The 18,228-nt window shown below is 43.9% G+C and overlaps 1 protein-coding gene across 3 annotated transcripts; it reads left to right on the forward strand.

Moving 5' to 3' along the window:
- The first annotated feature begins 1,298 nt into the window (after positions 1–1,298).
- irf2a (interferon regulatory factor 2a) lies at positions 1,299–17,405 on the forward strand. 3 transcript variants are annotated; one of them, XM_035418413.1, is made up of 11 exons: positions 1,299–1,513; positions 4,759–4,851; positions 6,785–6,884; positions 7,549–7,725; positions 8,486–8,520; positions 8,922–9,018; positions 10,086–10,130; positions 10,478–10,645; positions 12,311–12,354; positions 13,231–13,308; positions 15,065–15,195. In XM_035418413.1, exons 2-10 carry the CDS (start codon positions 4,765–4,767, stop codon positions 13,273–13,275), a joined length of 798 nt encoding a protein of 265 aa, XP_035274304.1. In that variant the 5' UTR covers positions 1,299–1,513; positions 4,759–4,764; the 3' UTR covers positions 13,276–13,308; positions 15,065–15,195. The 3 variants fall into 3 exon arrangements, with proteins under 3 accessions (XP_035274304.1, XP_035274303.1, XP_035274302.1); XM_035418412.1 differs by having other exon boundaries at positions 13,235–13,308; XM_035418411.1 differs by lacking the exon at positions 13,231–13,308 and having other exon boundaries at positions 15,065–17,405.
- Positions 17,406–18,228: the final 823 nt, after the last annotated feature.

Below are 18,228 nucleotides of genomic sequence, written 5' to 3' on the forward strand. Positions count from 1 at the left end.
TTCTGTTGCATAAACTCGACCAGTTAATCATTCAGTGAAAGCAACTACTATCTTGTGACATATGTTGCCGTTTTTATTGTGCATATAAAAAATTGTTTCACAACACAGATCGTATGACAAGCGCTAACTGTGAAAACAATTTCGTGTGACTGAGAGGAATGTTTCCGACTCCTAAAGTACCGTATACCTGCAACCACGACGTGCGAAACAAAACGAAAACAATAATGTGTGTTAGGTCGCAAAAGTCGCAGACTCCAGCAAGAAAACATGACGTGATCTGTACCACAGAAAACACTAGATGCTTTTGTTCTTGTTTCTAATGGGTAAATGATTTGCAAGAACGCCTTCACGTAGGAGCACTGCTAATAGTTACGTTGTTTTTTTTGTTTTTTTTTAAACGTCAAAGTAGAATCACGGTATTTGGGGGCCAACAATTACAGACACAGACCTACAGTAGGATACTCCCAGTAGTAGACCTATGCGTGAATAGCATCTGGCTATGCAAATTCGACTTGATTGTTCTACTTCAGTACAGAGGGTGCATTTACTAGCTACACATCAGGATACTGCACAACACAGTGAACATATACAAAATGCCCGTCTATAGGCCAAGGTCTGATCCATTATCAACGGAATTTGGCTATCTCTGCGATTTCAAGAACATTTGAGCGTAACTTTATTGTTCTGAAAATAAGTCACCATAATAATAATAATAATAATACGAAGAAGAATTTCATTACGATTGCATATTAAATAGCCTACGATTATATATTACTTCAAATAGGCCTAGTTATTTCAGAGGAACTACAGGCCTATTTGATGCTAAAAATAAGATGCTGATAAATGACTAATAAATCATTAGGAAATCATCGCTTTAACAATGAAACAGCTCGCGATTTAATTATACCATAATCAATTATACAATGTAAATTTATGAAGATTAGACTGGCTGAAGTATAAACTACAGTAGCCTGCATTGTAAACAATCGGAGCCACCGCCCAATTCTTACAAGCTTAAAAATCATTTACAGGCTAGAAATGGTTTTCTACACGAACTAATTTATACCTCACGGGCGCTGGCAGTAGCCTGAACAAACACGAATGGCGCGGACTCCATAATCTACGACAGAAATCATTGTCTGCTTTTGGACCAAACTCTGTACCCCCACCCGACCAAAATAACGCTTCGAACTACAGGGAAGTGAAAATGAAATTCAGTTTTCGAGAAATGATGAGAGCACAGCTGCGGGCCAATCAGATTCAGCTGCTCACTTCCGTGGTTTCTTGCACAACGCCCTCCTGTTTCAGGCAGTCGCGAAACAAACAGATCGGGAGGGGGATTCCGGACCACTGTTTCCTCTTCTTGTTTTGCTTTCGATCTGGTCAGTTGAGGGGTCTAAGTTAAGTTTTCGTTTTTGTTACGCACGACCACAGATTTGACCAACGACAAACTTTTCAGCAATTGCAAGTGTATCGTTGCATTTGGATCGCGAATAGGATCTTTTTATCACAGGTAACGACGTTTTCTCGTGTTTTTTCCTGTATAACGATTCATTTAAAATGAACAGGAAGTACAGTTGGTGTTGGAAAACTGTATTTACGCCCTAGGAATGTTTGGATCGTGTGGAAGCCGGTGGGAGCCTGGAGTTTAATTTCACTTTTGGATTGAGTGTGCGGTTGCCTTGCTAATTATTGAGCTGCTGCTCTTGAACTTATCATAGCCACCCCTGTCACTTGACAGCGTGACTTTTTTCGGAATAGAAACGGAATATGACTACTTTTTTACTGCAAGTAGGCTACGGAAAACGGTTAAATTAGTGTCTGTGTACATAGTCTGTTACGAGGCTTTCAATTTATGTTTTTGAAATAAGCAATTTATTTTAACGAGTAGGCTAATCTGAAACGGCATTAGACATAGTGTTCACCAGAATGAAGTAGCGGCACTAATGTAGCGCAATGGGTTAAGGGTGGGGGAGGAGGTGAATGCCTTTTATTTAATTTTGCTGTGTGTTTTGCATGGCAGTCTAATGTGTATAGAAATAGTTTGTGCATATTTTGATTGTGTTTGGTCTCTATACATTTACTTGAGCCACGCGTGATACTTTTGTTGCCTGGAAGCTAATTTATGTTTAGCCACATATGACGTTATTTGCTCGATACTATCAGTTACAGTTTAGCATATCCCATTTCCAGAATAAAGCCTGGCAGGTCTATTCTATACAAGGCCCCTGCGATGTTCTCGGCCACTTCTGACTTTGCTGGTATGCAATTATGGCTCGGAAACTTCGCTTCGCTTTTCTGTTCGTGTGAAAGGACTTTGCTCTCGGTTTCCTTTTCTCGACCTGCAGAGATCACTACACATACGTGCAACGCACAATCGTGCTGTTAGGTTAATGACACTTCCCGGGACCAATGACTGAGCTCGAAAGTACGCAACTGACCAATCGGAACCCTAGTGGAGAGCAGTCATGACCGAGTGAAGAACAGTCAGGAACGTGTTCTTGCACATGTCGTCAGCAAACGTGCATGAACGAAATTTACAGTCGTAGTGAGGTTCGTGTTGCTGGTGCTGATTAAGTAAAAAAAAAAAAATATATATATATAATCGTACTAATAAGCATATTAGCGGATACTATTGGCTACATAACAAAACACAACTACTCTTATATTTCAGCTTTCGATATTCAATGCAATATACAGTATTGCCATAGCTGTTAAAAAAATACATGAAGATACATTAAAGTGAAAATAGGAGGACTGACCGTTTCAAGTTCCTGAACGTAAAGAAATTGTATTTTATGATATTTCTGTAGAGCTTATATAGCTAACGGCGTAGAGCCTATGCCAAGAGCATGAATTGTGGTTTTCTGTTTTAAGCTCGTTATATCTAAATAACCAAGTGCTTCCTTATCCTCAGCTGTCCCCAGGTCCAAACCCTACCATTTATTCGAGAGTTCTGTTAAGTGATTATACTTTATAGCGTACTATTTAGGCAGTGCGCTTATAAATTACTACAATTGTCCCACGAGTGTTACTAAAATGTAAAATGTGACTAAATAGCAAATGCAAAATTATTCTAATGTAATATTGTGTGTGCGTAGCCAAGTTTCAGCGGAACACTGAAAAATGCATTCATGTGCATATCGTATATAATTCAAATGAGTTATAGGCTAATATCTCGTTTGTGTATCAGTTTTAATCTGTGCCAGCCAGCACCTTCTAAGACACTACTTTGACAGAGAAAAATTAAGCTGATAGTTTCTTATTTTCCCTGCCTGTTACCTGTGGCCTTGCTTGATGTTTCCAGTTTACACAGCACAAAAGCAATGATCCGTAAACAAACATTTGCTTGAACAATACTGTATTTAATGAGTTAGTGACAACCAACATAGACATGGATTTTTATGGAATGCGTAAATGCAAAAATACATTGAAGAGGCTCATTTAAAACGCTGTTTGGGTTCTCGGGATCTTTGGGGATAGCAAAGATAGGGGAACACCAGGCTGTCCCAGAAGGACCTTTGCAGAGTGCTCTGTCACACAGCTTAATTCTGGGAGGGCGTCCAAGAGAGGCAGCACATTGCTGGTAGCCGCCACCCCAGAAGGGATATTTCGGCTGTGACGTCAGCGGCCGGCCGGGTATCTGAGATCCAGGCCGGGCTCTGTCTGCGTATCTGCCCCCAGCAGCACCACGCTGTGTGTTTCCATGGTCCTCGCAACGTAGGCTGGCAGTCGCTAGCCACGGCTGTGACGGCTCACGCGTTCAGTTTGTTCTTTTAACTCTGGGGTGAACAACTGTGGGCCGGTCTGCGTGCTGTTTTTTGTTTCTGAGCGATTGCCTTCGTTTTAGTTTTCTGACAGCTCTCTTAAGTATGCTGGTTCACTCATGTACTTAAACACAGTAAAATCTTTAGGATACATTTGTAGTCAATGGCTGTAGGCTGGTGCTTATACAAATGTCAGGTCAAGATATAATTGAGCTTATTAAATAAGAGCAGAAGTTGGCACAGAAGTTCTTCGAGGCCGGCACAAAACGTCCTTGTTTTGAAACTCTGTATTTACTAGTTCTTTCTGCATAGAAAGTTGACAGGTAATCATTTAAAATATATATTTAAAATAAGTCCAGTAATGTAACAAACCATAAATAAATGCAGGTTGAAATAAATGTAAATAGCTGAAAAGTATGCTAAATTGCACAAGTCAGTCGAGGCTAGCAGATCATTAAAAGCACAAGTTTAAAAAGGAATGAGAGACTGTTCTGATGTGAGAGGAGTTCATGTTTTCAGGGTAATCGTGTCCTCATTGTTACTCGCAAGTTGATAAACTCTTATTTAAGACCAGCAGTAAAGCAGTAATGGTGTTACACATTAGAAATTTATGGGGTTTTGAAACCATCTAAATAATGCAACAGTCACTATTAAGACAAATAAAGGTCTTAATACTATGAAAATATGTGATGCAAACACTCACACACACACACACACACACGTGTACTTACTAGTTGAAGAAATTACATTATGTTCGCTAAGTGTGTTTCTATTCAAGTGTTATTCTGCTGAGACAAAGCCATCAGCGGGCGCGTAAGTGTTTACCAGAACGCGGGCCGCCTGCACGCCCGTCTCCAGTGCGCTGATCAGTCTGTGGGGAGGAGGGGAGTTCCCACGGCGGTGCAGATTGGGCGATGATGAAGCGGACGCCAAAAACCCGCGGCGCCGCCGCCGCCGCCGTCCAGTCGAGTGACTGCGCCTCTCTTCCCAGGCCACCATGCCAGTGGAGCGGATGCGGATGAGGCCGTGGCTGGAGGAGCAGATCGACCGCGGCGAGATCCCGGGACTGAAGTGGGTCAACAGGGTAGGTGCGCCGGGATCGGCGGCTCTCGCCGAGCTGCGTGCCACCGCACGCGCGCCGCCGAGCAAGCGTAGCCAGGACTGTTGTGTTGGGGCAGTAATGTGGTACAATGGGTAAGGAACTGGTCTTGTAACCTGAAGGGCACAGGCTCCATTCCCAGGTAGGACACTGCCGTTGTACCCTTCAGCAGGGTGCTTAACCTGCATTGCTTCAGTATATATCCAGCTGTATAAATGGATGTAAGGTTAATGCTATATAAAATCGGTGTATGTTGCTCTGGATAAGAACGTCTGTTAAAATGCCTGTAAGATGTTGTGTAATCAGCAAATGAACCACTTTTAGCTTCTTATGTAAGCCACTCTGTTCCGAGCCCCATTTTTATAGTTTGTGGCAGAATATTCTTGTGATAGTTTGTTTAGATGTACGGATTGTTTTCTTTAATGCACTTAGAATGTGTATCCCCAGTTCACCCCAGCTCAAGGGTGGTCCACATACAAAAGTGGGTCACAGTCGAGTTCCTCTTATAGAAAGCAGCTTCATTAAGCTGCCTGCATCAGGGTTGCCCATTGCAGACTGAAGAGGCCTGTTAGATTCCCGATGTTGGTTCCAGCCAGTGTCTTTCTGAGCCGTTATTAATATGTGCTAAAATGCTTCCAATAATTTGTCTTTTGCGGGTTTAAAGGGTCTGGAAGTTTTGGCTCATTACCCAATTTTGTGTTTTTTTTTTTATAGGCTAGTGTTTACGTTTAGGGGGTCTGGACTCCCAACTTTTACGATCCCAGTGTCACTCCTGATGCCAGTCAGTGAATTCAGGGAAAAGTAGTGTTGTCTCTCTCTGATGGAATTACCACTCAGCGTGTCACATTAGCTGTCTGAGGTATCCAGTGTCCACAAGAGTCATGTAAAGTGTTCCAGAATGGAAATCACAGAACTGAAAAAGTTGGTTGCATTGGGGTGCCAGACGAAATAACAGAGCCAGGTGTCACTGAGTAATATAAAATATAGTAGCCTATGATGTAATATATATGAGTTACCTGAACTCTAGTAGTTGAAGAGCTACCCAAAGTACTGCACAGTAGGGTACAAATGTGCTCCTGGCTAACATGGTTTGTGAAGCTCTTTACATCTGCTGAATATGTAGCGCAGCGCTAGCAAACCGGTTTTATATTAAAGTCTCCTGCCAAGGACAGCCACCACCAAGATGGCAGAAGGAGCCAAGCAGTACAATAGTGACCCACCCAGGATTATAAAGAGAGCTACCTTTGAAATGCCGGTAGTGGCGGTTGGATTCAAAATAACTGCTCGCTGAACTTGTGAGCAAAATATTTGCAGCAATTAAAAAGCTGAAATGTCAGATGAACACCACCTCTACCATGAGCTGCACAGGCCTCCGTTTAACAGGGAGCTACAATGGGTCATTTCCTGTACTGGGGAAAAAGTGTATTTGTGTGTGGGGGAGGGTGTGTGTACAGTACATCTGTGTTTGTATGAGTGTATGCATGTATGGTGTGAGTGTGCTTGTGTGTATGTAAGTATGTGTGTGTTTGTATGAGTGTATGTATGAGTGTATGTTGTGAGTGTTCTTGTGTGTGTGTGTGACTGTGTGTCTCTGTGTGTGCGCGTGTGTGTGTGTGTGTGTGTGTGTGTGTGTTGTTGTTGTGTGAGCAGCAGTGGCTAGGCATCACGGCTAGGGAACCAGGCTTGTGACTGTGAGGTCATAGGTGGAATTCCCAGGTGAGGTGCTGCCGTCCTGCCCTTGAGAAAGGCACTTAACCTTAATCGCTCCTGTAAACTACCCAGCTGCATACATGGATTGTATGTGAAGAATGTAAGCTGTGTAAGTCACTCTGGATAAGAGCCAGATGCCTGAAATCTGATGGGCTTGCTTTGAGGAGAGGGGCATGGTTTGAGTCACGTGCTCCCCTGTTTTCCGCAGGAAAAGAGGATCTTTCAGATCCCCTGGATGCACGCGGCTCGGCACGGCTGGGACGTGGAGAAAGACGCACCTTTGTTCCGAAACTGGGCCATTCACACAGGTACCAAAGGCTCATGCTTTCAACAGTGCTTCTGAGCAGGTGGACTTGCCTTAGTTAGCAGTTGCCTCCATAGACACAGCGTGCATACATGCTTACGTGCGTTCCTACTTACACATACATGTATGCGTACATATCCATGCGTATAATCATATAGATGTTTACATGTGTCCACACATCCACCCATCATGCTTTCTGTCACAGGCTGTGACAGGTAGTTAAATATGTACTGATAGTTATGTACTCGTTGTTATGAGTACATAGCTATGAGTAGATGGTTATCTACTCATAGCTATGTACTCATAGTCACGTACTGATAGTTATGTACCGATAGCTTTGTACTTGTTGTGTATTCATAGTCATGTATTGATAGTTATGTACTGATAGGTTTGTACTCATTGTTGTGTACTCATAGTCATGAACTGATAGTTGTATACTCATATTTAAGTACTGTTGTTGGAAGTGTTTTTTGGGCACAATCTCACATTTTAAAAGCATCTGCAACAAACAGGATAGAGTAAAGGGACACTGAGTTCATGCCATTCAGGGCATGCATATGAGGCAGAAATATATTTATAATATAATTATAATAAATGTAAATGTAACAGCATATCTTGGTTTGGTTTTCTTTGTTTTTGTTCTGACGGTTTTCTTGATTCTTTTTAAGGAAAATATCAGCCGGGAGTGGACAAGCCAGATCCCAAGACATGGAAAGCCAACTTCCGATGTGCCATGAACTCGTTGCCTGACATCGAGGAGGTGAAAGACAAGAGCATGAAGAAGGGAAGCAACGCCTTCCGGGTTTACAGGATGATGTCGCAGAGCGAGCGACCCAACAAAAAAGGTGCGCCCCGTTTCCAAAATGGCGTCTCTGAAACCCTGGCTGAAAAGATGTGGAAACACTGTGTCTGAGACACAGGTGGACTCTGTGTCTGAGACACAGGTGAATGCTGTGTCTGAAACACAGGTAGACTCTGTGTCTGAGACACAGGTGAATGCTGTGTCTGAAACACAGGTAGACTCTATGTCTGAAACACAGGTACACAATGTTCAGATATTTTGTAAGTTCAGATTTGAGGCAAAACAGAGTGTAATATATGGTATAATAAAAAGAGGGCTTGGTCCAGAATTTGGTCCAGGACTAGTGCCAGGTACCGGATGTAAACTAGACCAGAATTAAGGCAAAATCCGGATGGGGACACAGGGTGACATTGATTTTGTAACATGCACTCTTTTTGTAGTACAAGCACATTTCAGTCTTTCATCTGTGATGTTTGTGGCCTGTCTGTTATTGGCCGTGAGGAACAGCAGATTGTTATTGGTACAAGTGACTAATGTGTCGATGATCATTTCGTTCATTTTGCATGAAGGTTGTGTTGCTTTTTTGCTTTTCATGCCGGCTGCTTTGTAGACCACTGTGGCTAAAAGAAGAGCACTTGAGGTGCTTGTACAGAAGGCATTTAGTGATGGTTTTTTCTGGAAGTGTGAGCGTGCTTTCATTCATGTTGACTGGTTTGGGACTTCTTAGCACAGATGGACCCCCTCTGTGTTGCTATAGCAAGTCAGTGTTTTTCTGAAGTGTCTGTGCTTTTTGTTTCTTCCAGGAAAGAAACGAGTCGAAAAAGACGAAAGAGCCAAGGTATTGCTGTTTTTCTCTCTCTCTCGCTCTCTTTCTGAGTAAGTGTTGCAGCAGTGGAAACAGTTCATGGCCCTGACCTTTAGCCACTCTGGAGAGGACAGAACTTTGGGTCCCTGAGATTTAGAGGATCTTCTTCCTTTGAGAATGTCCTTCTGCAGTGAAGGATTTTACCCCTCAGCTTATGACAGAAAGTCCCATGTCATTCTCACAAAGAAAAAGGACTTATTAAAATCTGAAATGCTTATTTAGTGTCATCATCCCACTCCCCATGTATATATATATATAATATACAGTGTGAAAGAGTAGATGTCAGGAGTGTGTTAGGATCTGGAGACTAGGGGTCAGGAGTGTGTTAGGGTCTGGAGACTAACTGCCACCCCTCCACCTCCACCCCCTCACAGGTGGAGCGCAGGGGGCCTTTGGACCACAGGGTAGCAGAAAGCCATGGACTGACGATGGTGAAGTTGGAGAGCATGGCAGACAGCACAGTTCTGACAGGTAAACAGACATACACACACACACACACACACTCAGCGCATTCCCTGACCTGCGTAAAGCAACCGTTTCAAAATGGCGGCGGGAATCCCGGGGCGTGCGATCTGTATCGACGGAGCTCCCCCCGCTGCCCAGGGTGTAGCGAGCAGCTCCGCTCCGGTTTGTTTGGGGAATCTGTCTGCTCCCTCGCAGTCCCAGGGCAGACGATGAACAGGCCCCCGCTCTCTGTTCCTCAGCGTCAGGCTGATTTACAGGGGGGAGGGGTCTTGTCGTTAGCGCAAACGAGCATAGTCTTTATCAGTGCTCCCCTGGGGCCTGGGCTGTACATAGGAGGAAGGGGGGTTATGGGGGGGGGGGGGGGAGCGCTGGTTGTTGTAGTTACCAGGGGTTAACTGAGGTCAGGGGCATCTTGAGGGCTTATCTCTTCCTGCCATAGAAGACCCAGTGTAAGGGAGTCAAACAACAATAGCCTTTGATTGATAGCACTTTTCATTTTGGTGAGGGGAGTGTGTGTGTGTGTGTATGTGTGTGCACGGAAGTCACAAGGCTCATGTCTTGGCCAAAAAGAGGGAGCCATCCATCACAGAGAACCTTGAGGGGAAATGTGGCTTTTATGATCGCACAAGTGGGAAAAGACTTTTAGGCATGGGTATTGCCGAATAAAAAATGAGTATTTTTGTGAGTGGACACAGAAAGTGTGGTTGCCCAGTTATTGGTTGGATTTGGTCAAGAAGTCCAGTGCATTATGAGGTGTGAGGCATTATAGGAAGATGAGTAGATGCCTCTTAAACAGTTTCAGCTTATCTCATGCTTGCTGTATTGTGATGTCAACAAACAAACAATATTAATATGACAAAAAAAGCTGTAATGGGGAAAAACAGCAAATTATAGAACGTTCAAGAGCACTGAAGTCGAGACAACAATGTTGTGTCTGTCTGCCACCTCCCGCTGGTGAATTTACTTGTTGTGTTTCCCAGAATTGCTCAACGGAATCTGTTCTTAGCTTGAAACGGCTGCATTGCCATAGAAACCTTCTCGCGTTCTACAGTAGTTTCTGTTCTTCTCCTCAGACCTGACTGACAAAGGGGGCTCATCGCAGGGAAACGCTGCTGAGGGTGAGTCAGAGAGCCAGCACTCCACCATGGCATTCGTCCCCGGCTCGCAAATAACTCTGTCGCTATTCACAAGACCTTTATTGTCTGTATTCAGTCATAATTCAGATTGTCACACTGTCACTCTAGTAGCTGTGATTACTGTAAACATTAGCGCTGCGACACTAGTGCGTTATTATCAGTGTGAGTAGTGGATAAGGAAAACAGCGCACGTATGTGTCTGTGTCCCTGAGCGTGCACGTGTGGGTGTCTGTGTTAGGGTGTGTGTGTCGTGCGGTGCCTTTTACGTCAGTGGATAGTGTATTTGCAGACATTTGGGTGAGCTCATTCATATCCCCCCCGCCCCTCAGAACCCCAGCGTGCTGCCGGGCGTGGCTCTCTGGAAGAGCAGCTGATCATCAGCGACCACCTGCCGGACGTTTGCCAGACCATCGAGGTGACCACGGAGGACGAGGAGCATTCAGTCAGCTCCAGTCACCACTACCCGCTGCAGATCTCTCCTGTTTCCTCTTACGGAGGTGTGTACTCCCACCACACACATAGACACATACACACTACATCCTGCACACACACACCCACACCCACACACGCACACACACACGCACACACACACTCACTCCCACACACACACACACGCACACACACACTCACTCCCACACACACACACACGCACACGCACACACACACGCACACACACACACACACTCACTCCCACACACGCACACACACACACACATACAGAGACACACGCACACATACACACACTCACAAACGCACACACATACACACACACAGGCACACATACACACACTCACACACAAACACTCGCGCACACACACACACACACACGCACACACTCACACACAAACACTCACACACACATACACACAAACATATTCATTTGGATATATTTTTCACTACTTTTTTCATACCATAGTTTTTCATGCCAAGTAACCTTTTTAAAAATCATGTTCAAATACATTGACCCACATATACTGATTCAGGAAGGAGACGTTAATAAAGCTTGCACTAGATAAAACAACAATCATAAATGCCATGTTTCCATGTTTAAAATGGAATGCGTGAAATGTAGCTGAGAGTTTAGAGTTCCTAGTAGAGCTGCGGTTTTCCTGTTTAATTGCATCCTGCTGGTGTTTTTTTTTCTGTTCTCTTTTTGGAAATCTGACGGCACAGATTTTATCTATCCAGTCAGTAAGGCCTGCGGATTAAGGCAGTCAAAGTACAGTTTTACAGACCGTAATCTCTCAGACAAGTCCCCACGTGACCGTCGACGGCACACAATTCCTGACTGTTGGTGTGAGCTAAAAAAAGATAGGCCCTGTAGGCTTTAAGGCGAGTGGCGTACCCCGACATGCACACTGCATGGCTCCTCTCTTTTTCACGGCCTTGAGTAGTAGCTTTCTGTGCTAACAACAGCTGGAGGGACACACAGTTGTAACTGCGGTAAATCTTGGCCCTCATTTCCGTATGTGGGCTGGCTGTGTGTGGTGGAAAGTTAAAGGTTCACCAGAGAGAGGAATGTCTTTTTCTTCTGATCACCATTTCAGTCTTCAGTGGCCCGAGACTGTAGAACTGTCTGAGTCAACTGTAGGCTATATCCCATTCCCTTCATTCTTAAAAATGACTTATCAGGACTTAACAGGCCTTAATCTCCCCAATAACTGGCCTGTTTGCCCTAACTGTTTGTGTTTGGTGTATAAATCTGTCCATTTAAAATAAAATAATTTCTTTTTAAGTCTAAAAGAAATGTTTCTGAAGAACCAATATGCTTTAACCCTCTGTCTGAACTATAAGCCAGTACTATAACCCAACTGAGACCAGAATGTTTGTATTTAAACTCTTACTGCACTGCACTGCAGCAAAAATAGTAGCAAAGGGTTTCAAGTGGTTGCACTGCTATAATATTCAGAGAAGTATGGATTTGATATTTCCATCTTTGCTTCCCGTAGTAGTGTATCATTAGTAAAGCATAGCAGCGAAGCTTATGGGAGTGTAAATACCATCGTTTTTTAGCTGTAAAACCCGTTTCTGTATTTCAGGTGACTGTGCTTCACGTCTTGCAGATAAGACATCCCCTATTCACATTTTCCCCGTCCCAACCTGTTTGATAGGATTTCTCGGTGTGCTGGAGGTAATGTGATCTCCTGTGCTTTCTTCCCCAGAGAGCGACACGGACAGCATCCACAGCGATGAGGACACCAAAGGGGTGAGCGCTCTGTCCTCTTGACACTTTTTCTTTCCCACGATGCTCTGTCTTACCCATAATGCATCCCTGCCATTAAGACTTCCAAAGCTGTGCCCTTGCACCATATTGGCAGAAAGCTTTGCGTGCGTTGTTGAGGCATCGCATTCCTCCGTGGTGAGTATTCAGAACAAGGGGGGGGGGGGGGGGCTGCGTGGGTTGTTCAGTGTCACGAGCATGTTGAGCATGCCCAGTGTATGTGCGAGTGTTCGCTACACCTTTTCCGTCTCCTGGTGCACTAAGACACCACTGCTGTTTCACGCTTGAGCGTCTCGCTCCATGACATTGTTTCCAGCGCGAAGCAGGGGCTGCGTCTGTGCTGTGACACCCCAGGTCTGCCTTGTGACTCCCTCTCTGTCCGCTGTCTGCTGGTCGCCATGACGTTCCCTCTGCCTTTCAAACAGAAGGAGCCCGCACATCAGAGATTTTTTAAGCTTCTCACCCAAAAGAACCTTTTTTTTAAAAAAAATCTTCTCATAACACAATTGCCGGATGCTGTTGTTGAAAACCAAACAGAAAATAGCTAACTGAAAAAGTTACCAACAAATATTGAAATGATGAAAATTGCCCGAAAAGTATTTTGGGCAAAATTTTCCAGCCTCCCCCATACACATAGGCACACACACACATACACACACACACACAGGTACATACACTCCCACACACACACACACACACACACACACACACACACACACCTACATACACTCACACACACACACACACACTCACACACACGCACACACACACACACACACACACGCACACACACACATACACACACACTCTGTTGACCTGTGCGGCTCCCAGCAGCACTGATTCCTGCTTTGTTTTTGTCAGGCAGCCTGTAGGCTCACATCTGAGGCCTCAGCAGCACAGTTTTAATAGCCCTGCTTACACCCAAGAGATAAGAGATTGGTAAGACTAGTTTGCTTTTTGGTTTTTGTTTTCTTCCCTCTCACACATTACCACGTAGTCCCTGGCACACTTTGTGTTTTGATAAAGGTACAAGTAGGGGGGAAAAAACTCCAGCGCTTTTACAAGGCGGAGAGTTTTACTGACACTCCAGGAGTCAGAGTCCTCGTTTCCTCCCGGGTCCAGGGATCCAGCTTTTTTTCTGTTGAGATCTGATGTGGCAAATAAAAGACCTGTAAGCAGGGCAGATCTGTAGGTTATCTTTTGCTTTTTGCTGATAACCAACACTTCACTGAGCAGAGCGTTTAGGGTGTGATTGCTGGATTGCAGACGTGGAAACTTGACTGATGATAATAAAATGTCTGTCGTTGCCAGTCTCAGTAGCGGTCTCCAATGGGACTTCATAAGCAATGCACATCTGCACCTGAGACTTCTTCATATCTCTTGGATCTAGAAGGGGGAATTCAACAGCTTGCAAAACATGCTTCACACAGAATGTTTTTGATCACTACAAAAACATACATACTGTTTATTAGTTTAGTTTTTTCAGTTAAAAGAATCTTGTTTGTGAATGGTTTAATTTAGGCCATTTTTAAAAATCCCCTGAGATGTGGAGCCAAGGAAAGGACTTGCTGACCTGCATGTTATTGTCTTACGGAAGATCTGTTTGTGAAATTGAACACCGAAAAGCAAATTATTTTTTTCTGTTGCTGCAATCTGTCACAGAACTAAACCTGTCAGATTGGAAGTCTGTTTGTGAAGTCAGAATGGGATTCATTGAAGAATAAACCACTACAGTAAGGGTTTTATCAAACCCTTCTTTACCCACACACACTTCCAAACTGAGAGTAGTGATGCACCAGCACATTTTACACACCTGCACACACTCACAGTCTGCCCCTTTAAGATGCACACTCCTCAGACCAGGTGTGTGTTAAGAGCAGCTTCGGGGGTGCTCAGTACCTAACGTTCAGTACCTAACGTTCAGTCACATGGGCGTTGTGCCGAAACCTGGACCTGGGCGTGCCTAATGACACCTGAGAGGTTTTTAAATGGGATCAGATGAGACCTTGTTGATCCACATACCTGAACACCCCCGGGGCAGTTATAAGACCAGTGTGTGTGTGTGTGTGTGTGTGTGTGTCTGGCTCCGCCCTAAAACTCAGCCATTTCTGCGTTATTCGCAGTGACACCGACGTCGTGGTAGTAACGGAGCGGAGTGCTAAACCTTTTCCTCGTCGCGTTTCCAGTCAGTTGCTGGGCTGGACCGCAATGACTGAATTCGCTGTGAGGTGTCGACACTAGCTCATGTTTTCCACACTTACCTGTATTGAGCAGGCTTAAACACATTCAGAACAAAGCCACTGTTGTCATGCCACACTGGAGTGTTCATTACATGCACTTTCATCGCTGCCATTGCTGCTCATTACAGCCACCATAGTTTTTTGTCCACCGTTGTAATTTAGTGTGATTTCATGCAGCCTGTCAGAGCTTTGTGATCCTTTCCAAAGGTGAAACGTAACAAAATGAAGATCCGAATGTCTTAAATCCAAAGGGAGAAAAATACACAAACACTAATATCACAGAAAACACTGCAGTTAAGTTGGGGTGTCCTGTATGAAGGCACGCACCATTACCCCGATCAGAATGTAAAATGGGTAATATTTGTCTTTATTAATTAATTTATTTATTTTGGTTTCTTGGCTGTGTTGACCCCTCCCCCTCGCTAACCCCTCCCCATTCCTGCTTTGATTGACAGAGGCACTGTGTGTCTGACTTCCGGTCGGAGAGCAGGCCCCAGTACAGCCGGTCGGTGCTGAAGATGCCCGCCTGCCCCCTTCCCGGCATGGCCACCTTCGTCACCTCGGGGAAGAAGAACTTCAAGGTGACCAGCAGCCGGGAGGTCTCCCCCCTCATCGCCTACGACAGCACTCCCTGGGGGCCCCTCTTCTCCTCCGTCTCGCCCCCGCCCATCCCCACCACCTCCGCCCGCGCCCCTGCCCCCGCCCACGAGAACCGCGCCAGTGTCATCATGAAGACCTCGGACGTCTCCAGCTCCACCGTCAAGACCTGCTGACGCCGCCACCTGTAGGAGGGTAGGAACCATGAGCCTTTTATTTTTTAAACAGGGGGGGGTGGACTTGTGGGGGGAAGACTGTGGGACAGAGGGACCCTTTCAAAAGAACGACCACCCCACCTCTGCCCCTGTAAAACCAGGTGCTTCGGTCATGCAGGAAGTGGGAATGTTCTCAGATCGACCCTGAGCTGAACCGGGCAAAGATTTAAAAAAAAAAAAAAAATCTCCCACTCCCAAGAGAAACTGTGAATTTGTGCCGAAAGAATTCTCTGTGATTCCCCCGTCCTCGCCGGCTGTTTGTGAATATGTACATAAGTGAAATGACCTGTGTAATTGCAAGTGGCTTCTGCACCTTAATCTAAACCACATGCACTGGTGTGCAGCGTCCGTGGCAATTGGTCCTTATTGTGCGATTATATGATCTTCGAGGATTTTGATTGGTGGTTCATATTCAGTGTGAGGAAATGTGGATTTGAGTTCAGGCCAGTAGCACCTGTCCTGTGCAATTATAGCAAATTTCCACGAATTGCCTTAGAATGTATGTTTTTGTCTTTTAACTGTTTTGCATCTTCTCAAAAATCTTAACATGAAATCCAGACAGCTCTTCCCCTCCAAAATCTTGTAAAATGTCACATATCACATGACCAGAAATATTCTCCCAAAAAAAATCGCATTACTGTTGAATTGTAAGACATGCACAAACCCCGGCTTTAAATCAGTCTAATTTAGGTCTGTCACAAGAAATAAATATCAGCCACATACATCACAAATTTAAAACTTCTGAAAAGTGGTTTTGGTCCTCTGGGGGTAAGGATAACGACAATAACGTTTTTACAGAAAAAGTTGAGAATGGTTGACACATTTTACATTATGTTTAAGACATTGTAATGGCTCACTACAGAGTGTGCCGCTATGTAATTGAAGTTTGCAAGTCAGCGGGAAAAAAAGCACTTTTCTAGTACATGGGTAGCTATGTAAGATCGTAGGTAATTACGTGGTAATTTTAAATCTTGGTGGTACTTGCCGATTGTGTACACAGGCAGCTGTGTATTTACTGTTATGTCCAATAGCCTTTGTCGCATGTGTAATGCACTAATTCTCAGCTGTGTTTTGACATGCAATTCTCAAGAGAATATGTGATGGGAATATTGAGCTGTAAAAATATGACTTGCCAAAAAAGCTCGTTTGCTATTGCATTTGAGAATAATTTCAGTAAAACTGCATATTGATCGCGGTCGTTGTAAGAATGTGCTAGCAATATAGCTCATTATCAGTTACCTGCCCACTTTCACCTTCTCTGGTAATGGGTGGAACTGGAACCAGTGCCTTTTAATGAAAACGTAGGAAAGTGTGACGGAATCTGAGGGATGCAAAATGGTGGAACTGAATGGAAATGTATAGTGAAATTTAAGCCATCTTAGCTGTACGGAGAACCTGATCAGTGTGTGTTATCTGTCCCAAACTCTGTGACTGTAGATCTTTTTAATGATGCTCTGAAGTGTGGAGGTACCGCTGTATACAAAGATGAAGAGATTTTTAGCAGGCTCACCAAAAAAAAAGAGAGAAATATTTGCTTGAAACCTTTTCCTTAAGCACGCTTTTGTATTTTTTATAAAGGGAATATTTTATCAAAGGTGAATTCTGAGTAGTTTTATCTTTTTTTACCGAAATTAAAGAGATTTTATTTTGATTTTTTTTTTAAAGAGTGATGTTTCGCTGCATTTGTGTTGGCACATTTCTTTCTTGATTTTTCTAATGATGTACAGATTTGTCTGATAGTATACAGTACTATATTATGCCCATGCTTCTGTGTGTTTTATGCGTGTTTCTGTATGGATATGTATTTATGTTGTGCGCACACATATATGTAATACATGTGTGTGAGTGCATGTGTTTCCATACATGTAAGCGACTATTAATCCTGTGGATCATTGAATATGCAAATCATGAAGATTTTTTGTTTTGTTTTTTTTTCCCCTCTGGTTTGACTTTATTGTCCTTAATAAAACTCCTGTTTTGAAGATTTTTTGTTCTTGTTTTTTTTCTTCTTTTTTTTCATTTTTGATGTAGTCCTGTATGAAAGGACATTTTCCTCCAGACGGAGTTTCAGGCCAATGGAAAGGGCGGAGACAGGCCTGCAGATTTCACTTTTCCAGATTTTCAACTTCAGAGCCGCGTGAGCTTCAGGTGATTAATATACGGGCCCAGCCTGGGTACTGTAAATGATGTCACTGTAAATGAGTCTCAACCTGAGGCACTTCATTCCATTTATAAATGGAAGTTACAGTTGGTGAATTCCTAGAATTTGGCATGTTTTAGCCAGCGCTGAGCCAATTGAAATGTGAGTGTGCTTGGCGTACCACCAGAGAATTTTCCGGTTGGAGTCACCACCTCTAATTGGAACACCATCATGATTCTTGGTAAGTAACTGCCCATTTTTTTTAGCATCCCTGGATGTTGGACAAGCTTATCATTCTCACAGTACCATGCATTTATGAGGCAGCTATTCTGAGTATCACTGATTTTACTCACAACTGTGCAGCAATGATTTTATTTTCTCATTTAGAAAAGAGACTTGCAATGACAGTACATGAGTAATTTACCAAAAATGTGGTCTTCCCCTCAACATATTTCTAGCCCCCATTTCTCAAGAGCCAGCTGATTTCACTCATTAGTTCTAGCTTCTGGCTGGAGAATTGTGAAAATGAGTAAATCCAGGTGACTGGGACAAAATACTGGGGAGGACTTTTACTTTCTGAACCTGGATTTTCCACCTCCACTCTACACTGGCATAGACCACATCCTGTTGTCCTAGAATTTAGGATGGATTAATGCAACATGAGCAG

Source organism: Anguilla anguilla, chromosome 5, assembly GCF_013347855.1.
Source record: "Anguilla anguilla isolate fAngAng1 chromosome 5, fAngAng1.pri, whole genome shotgun sequence".
NCBI lineage: Eukaryota > Metazoa > Chordata > Actinopteri > Anguilliformes > Anguillidae > Anguilla > Anguilla anguilla.

What these genes read in the sequence shown, in the direction of transcription:
- irf2a (XM_035418411.1), top strand. Translation starts at nt 4,765, where the DNA reads ATGCCAGTGGAGCGGATGCGGATGAGGCCGTGGCTGGAGGAGCAGATC. An exon ending in GACTGAAGTGGGTCAACAGG is followed by an intron (nt 4,852 to 6,784) that starts GTAGGTGCGCCG and finishes TGTTTTCCGCAG; the next exon opens with GAAAAGAGGATCTTTCAGAT. An exon ending in CGAGCGACCCAACAAAAAAG is followed by an intron (nt 7,726 to 8,485) that starts GTGCGCCCCGTT and finishes TGTTTCTTCCAG; the next exon opens with GAAAGAAACGAGTCGAAAAA.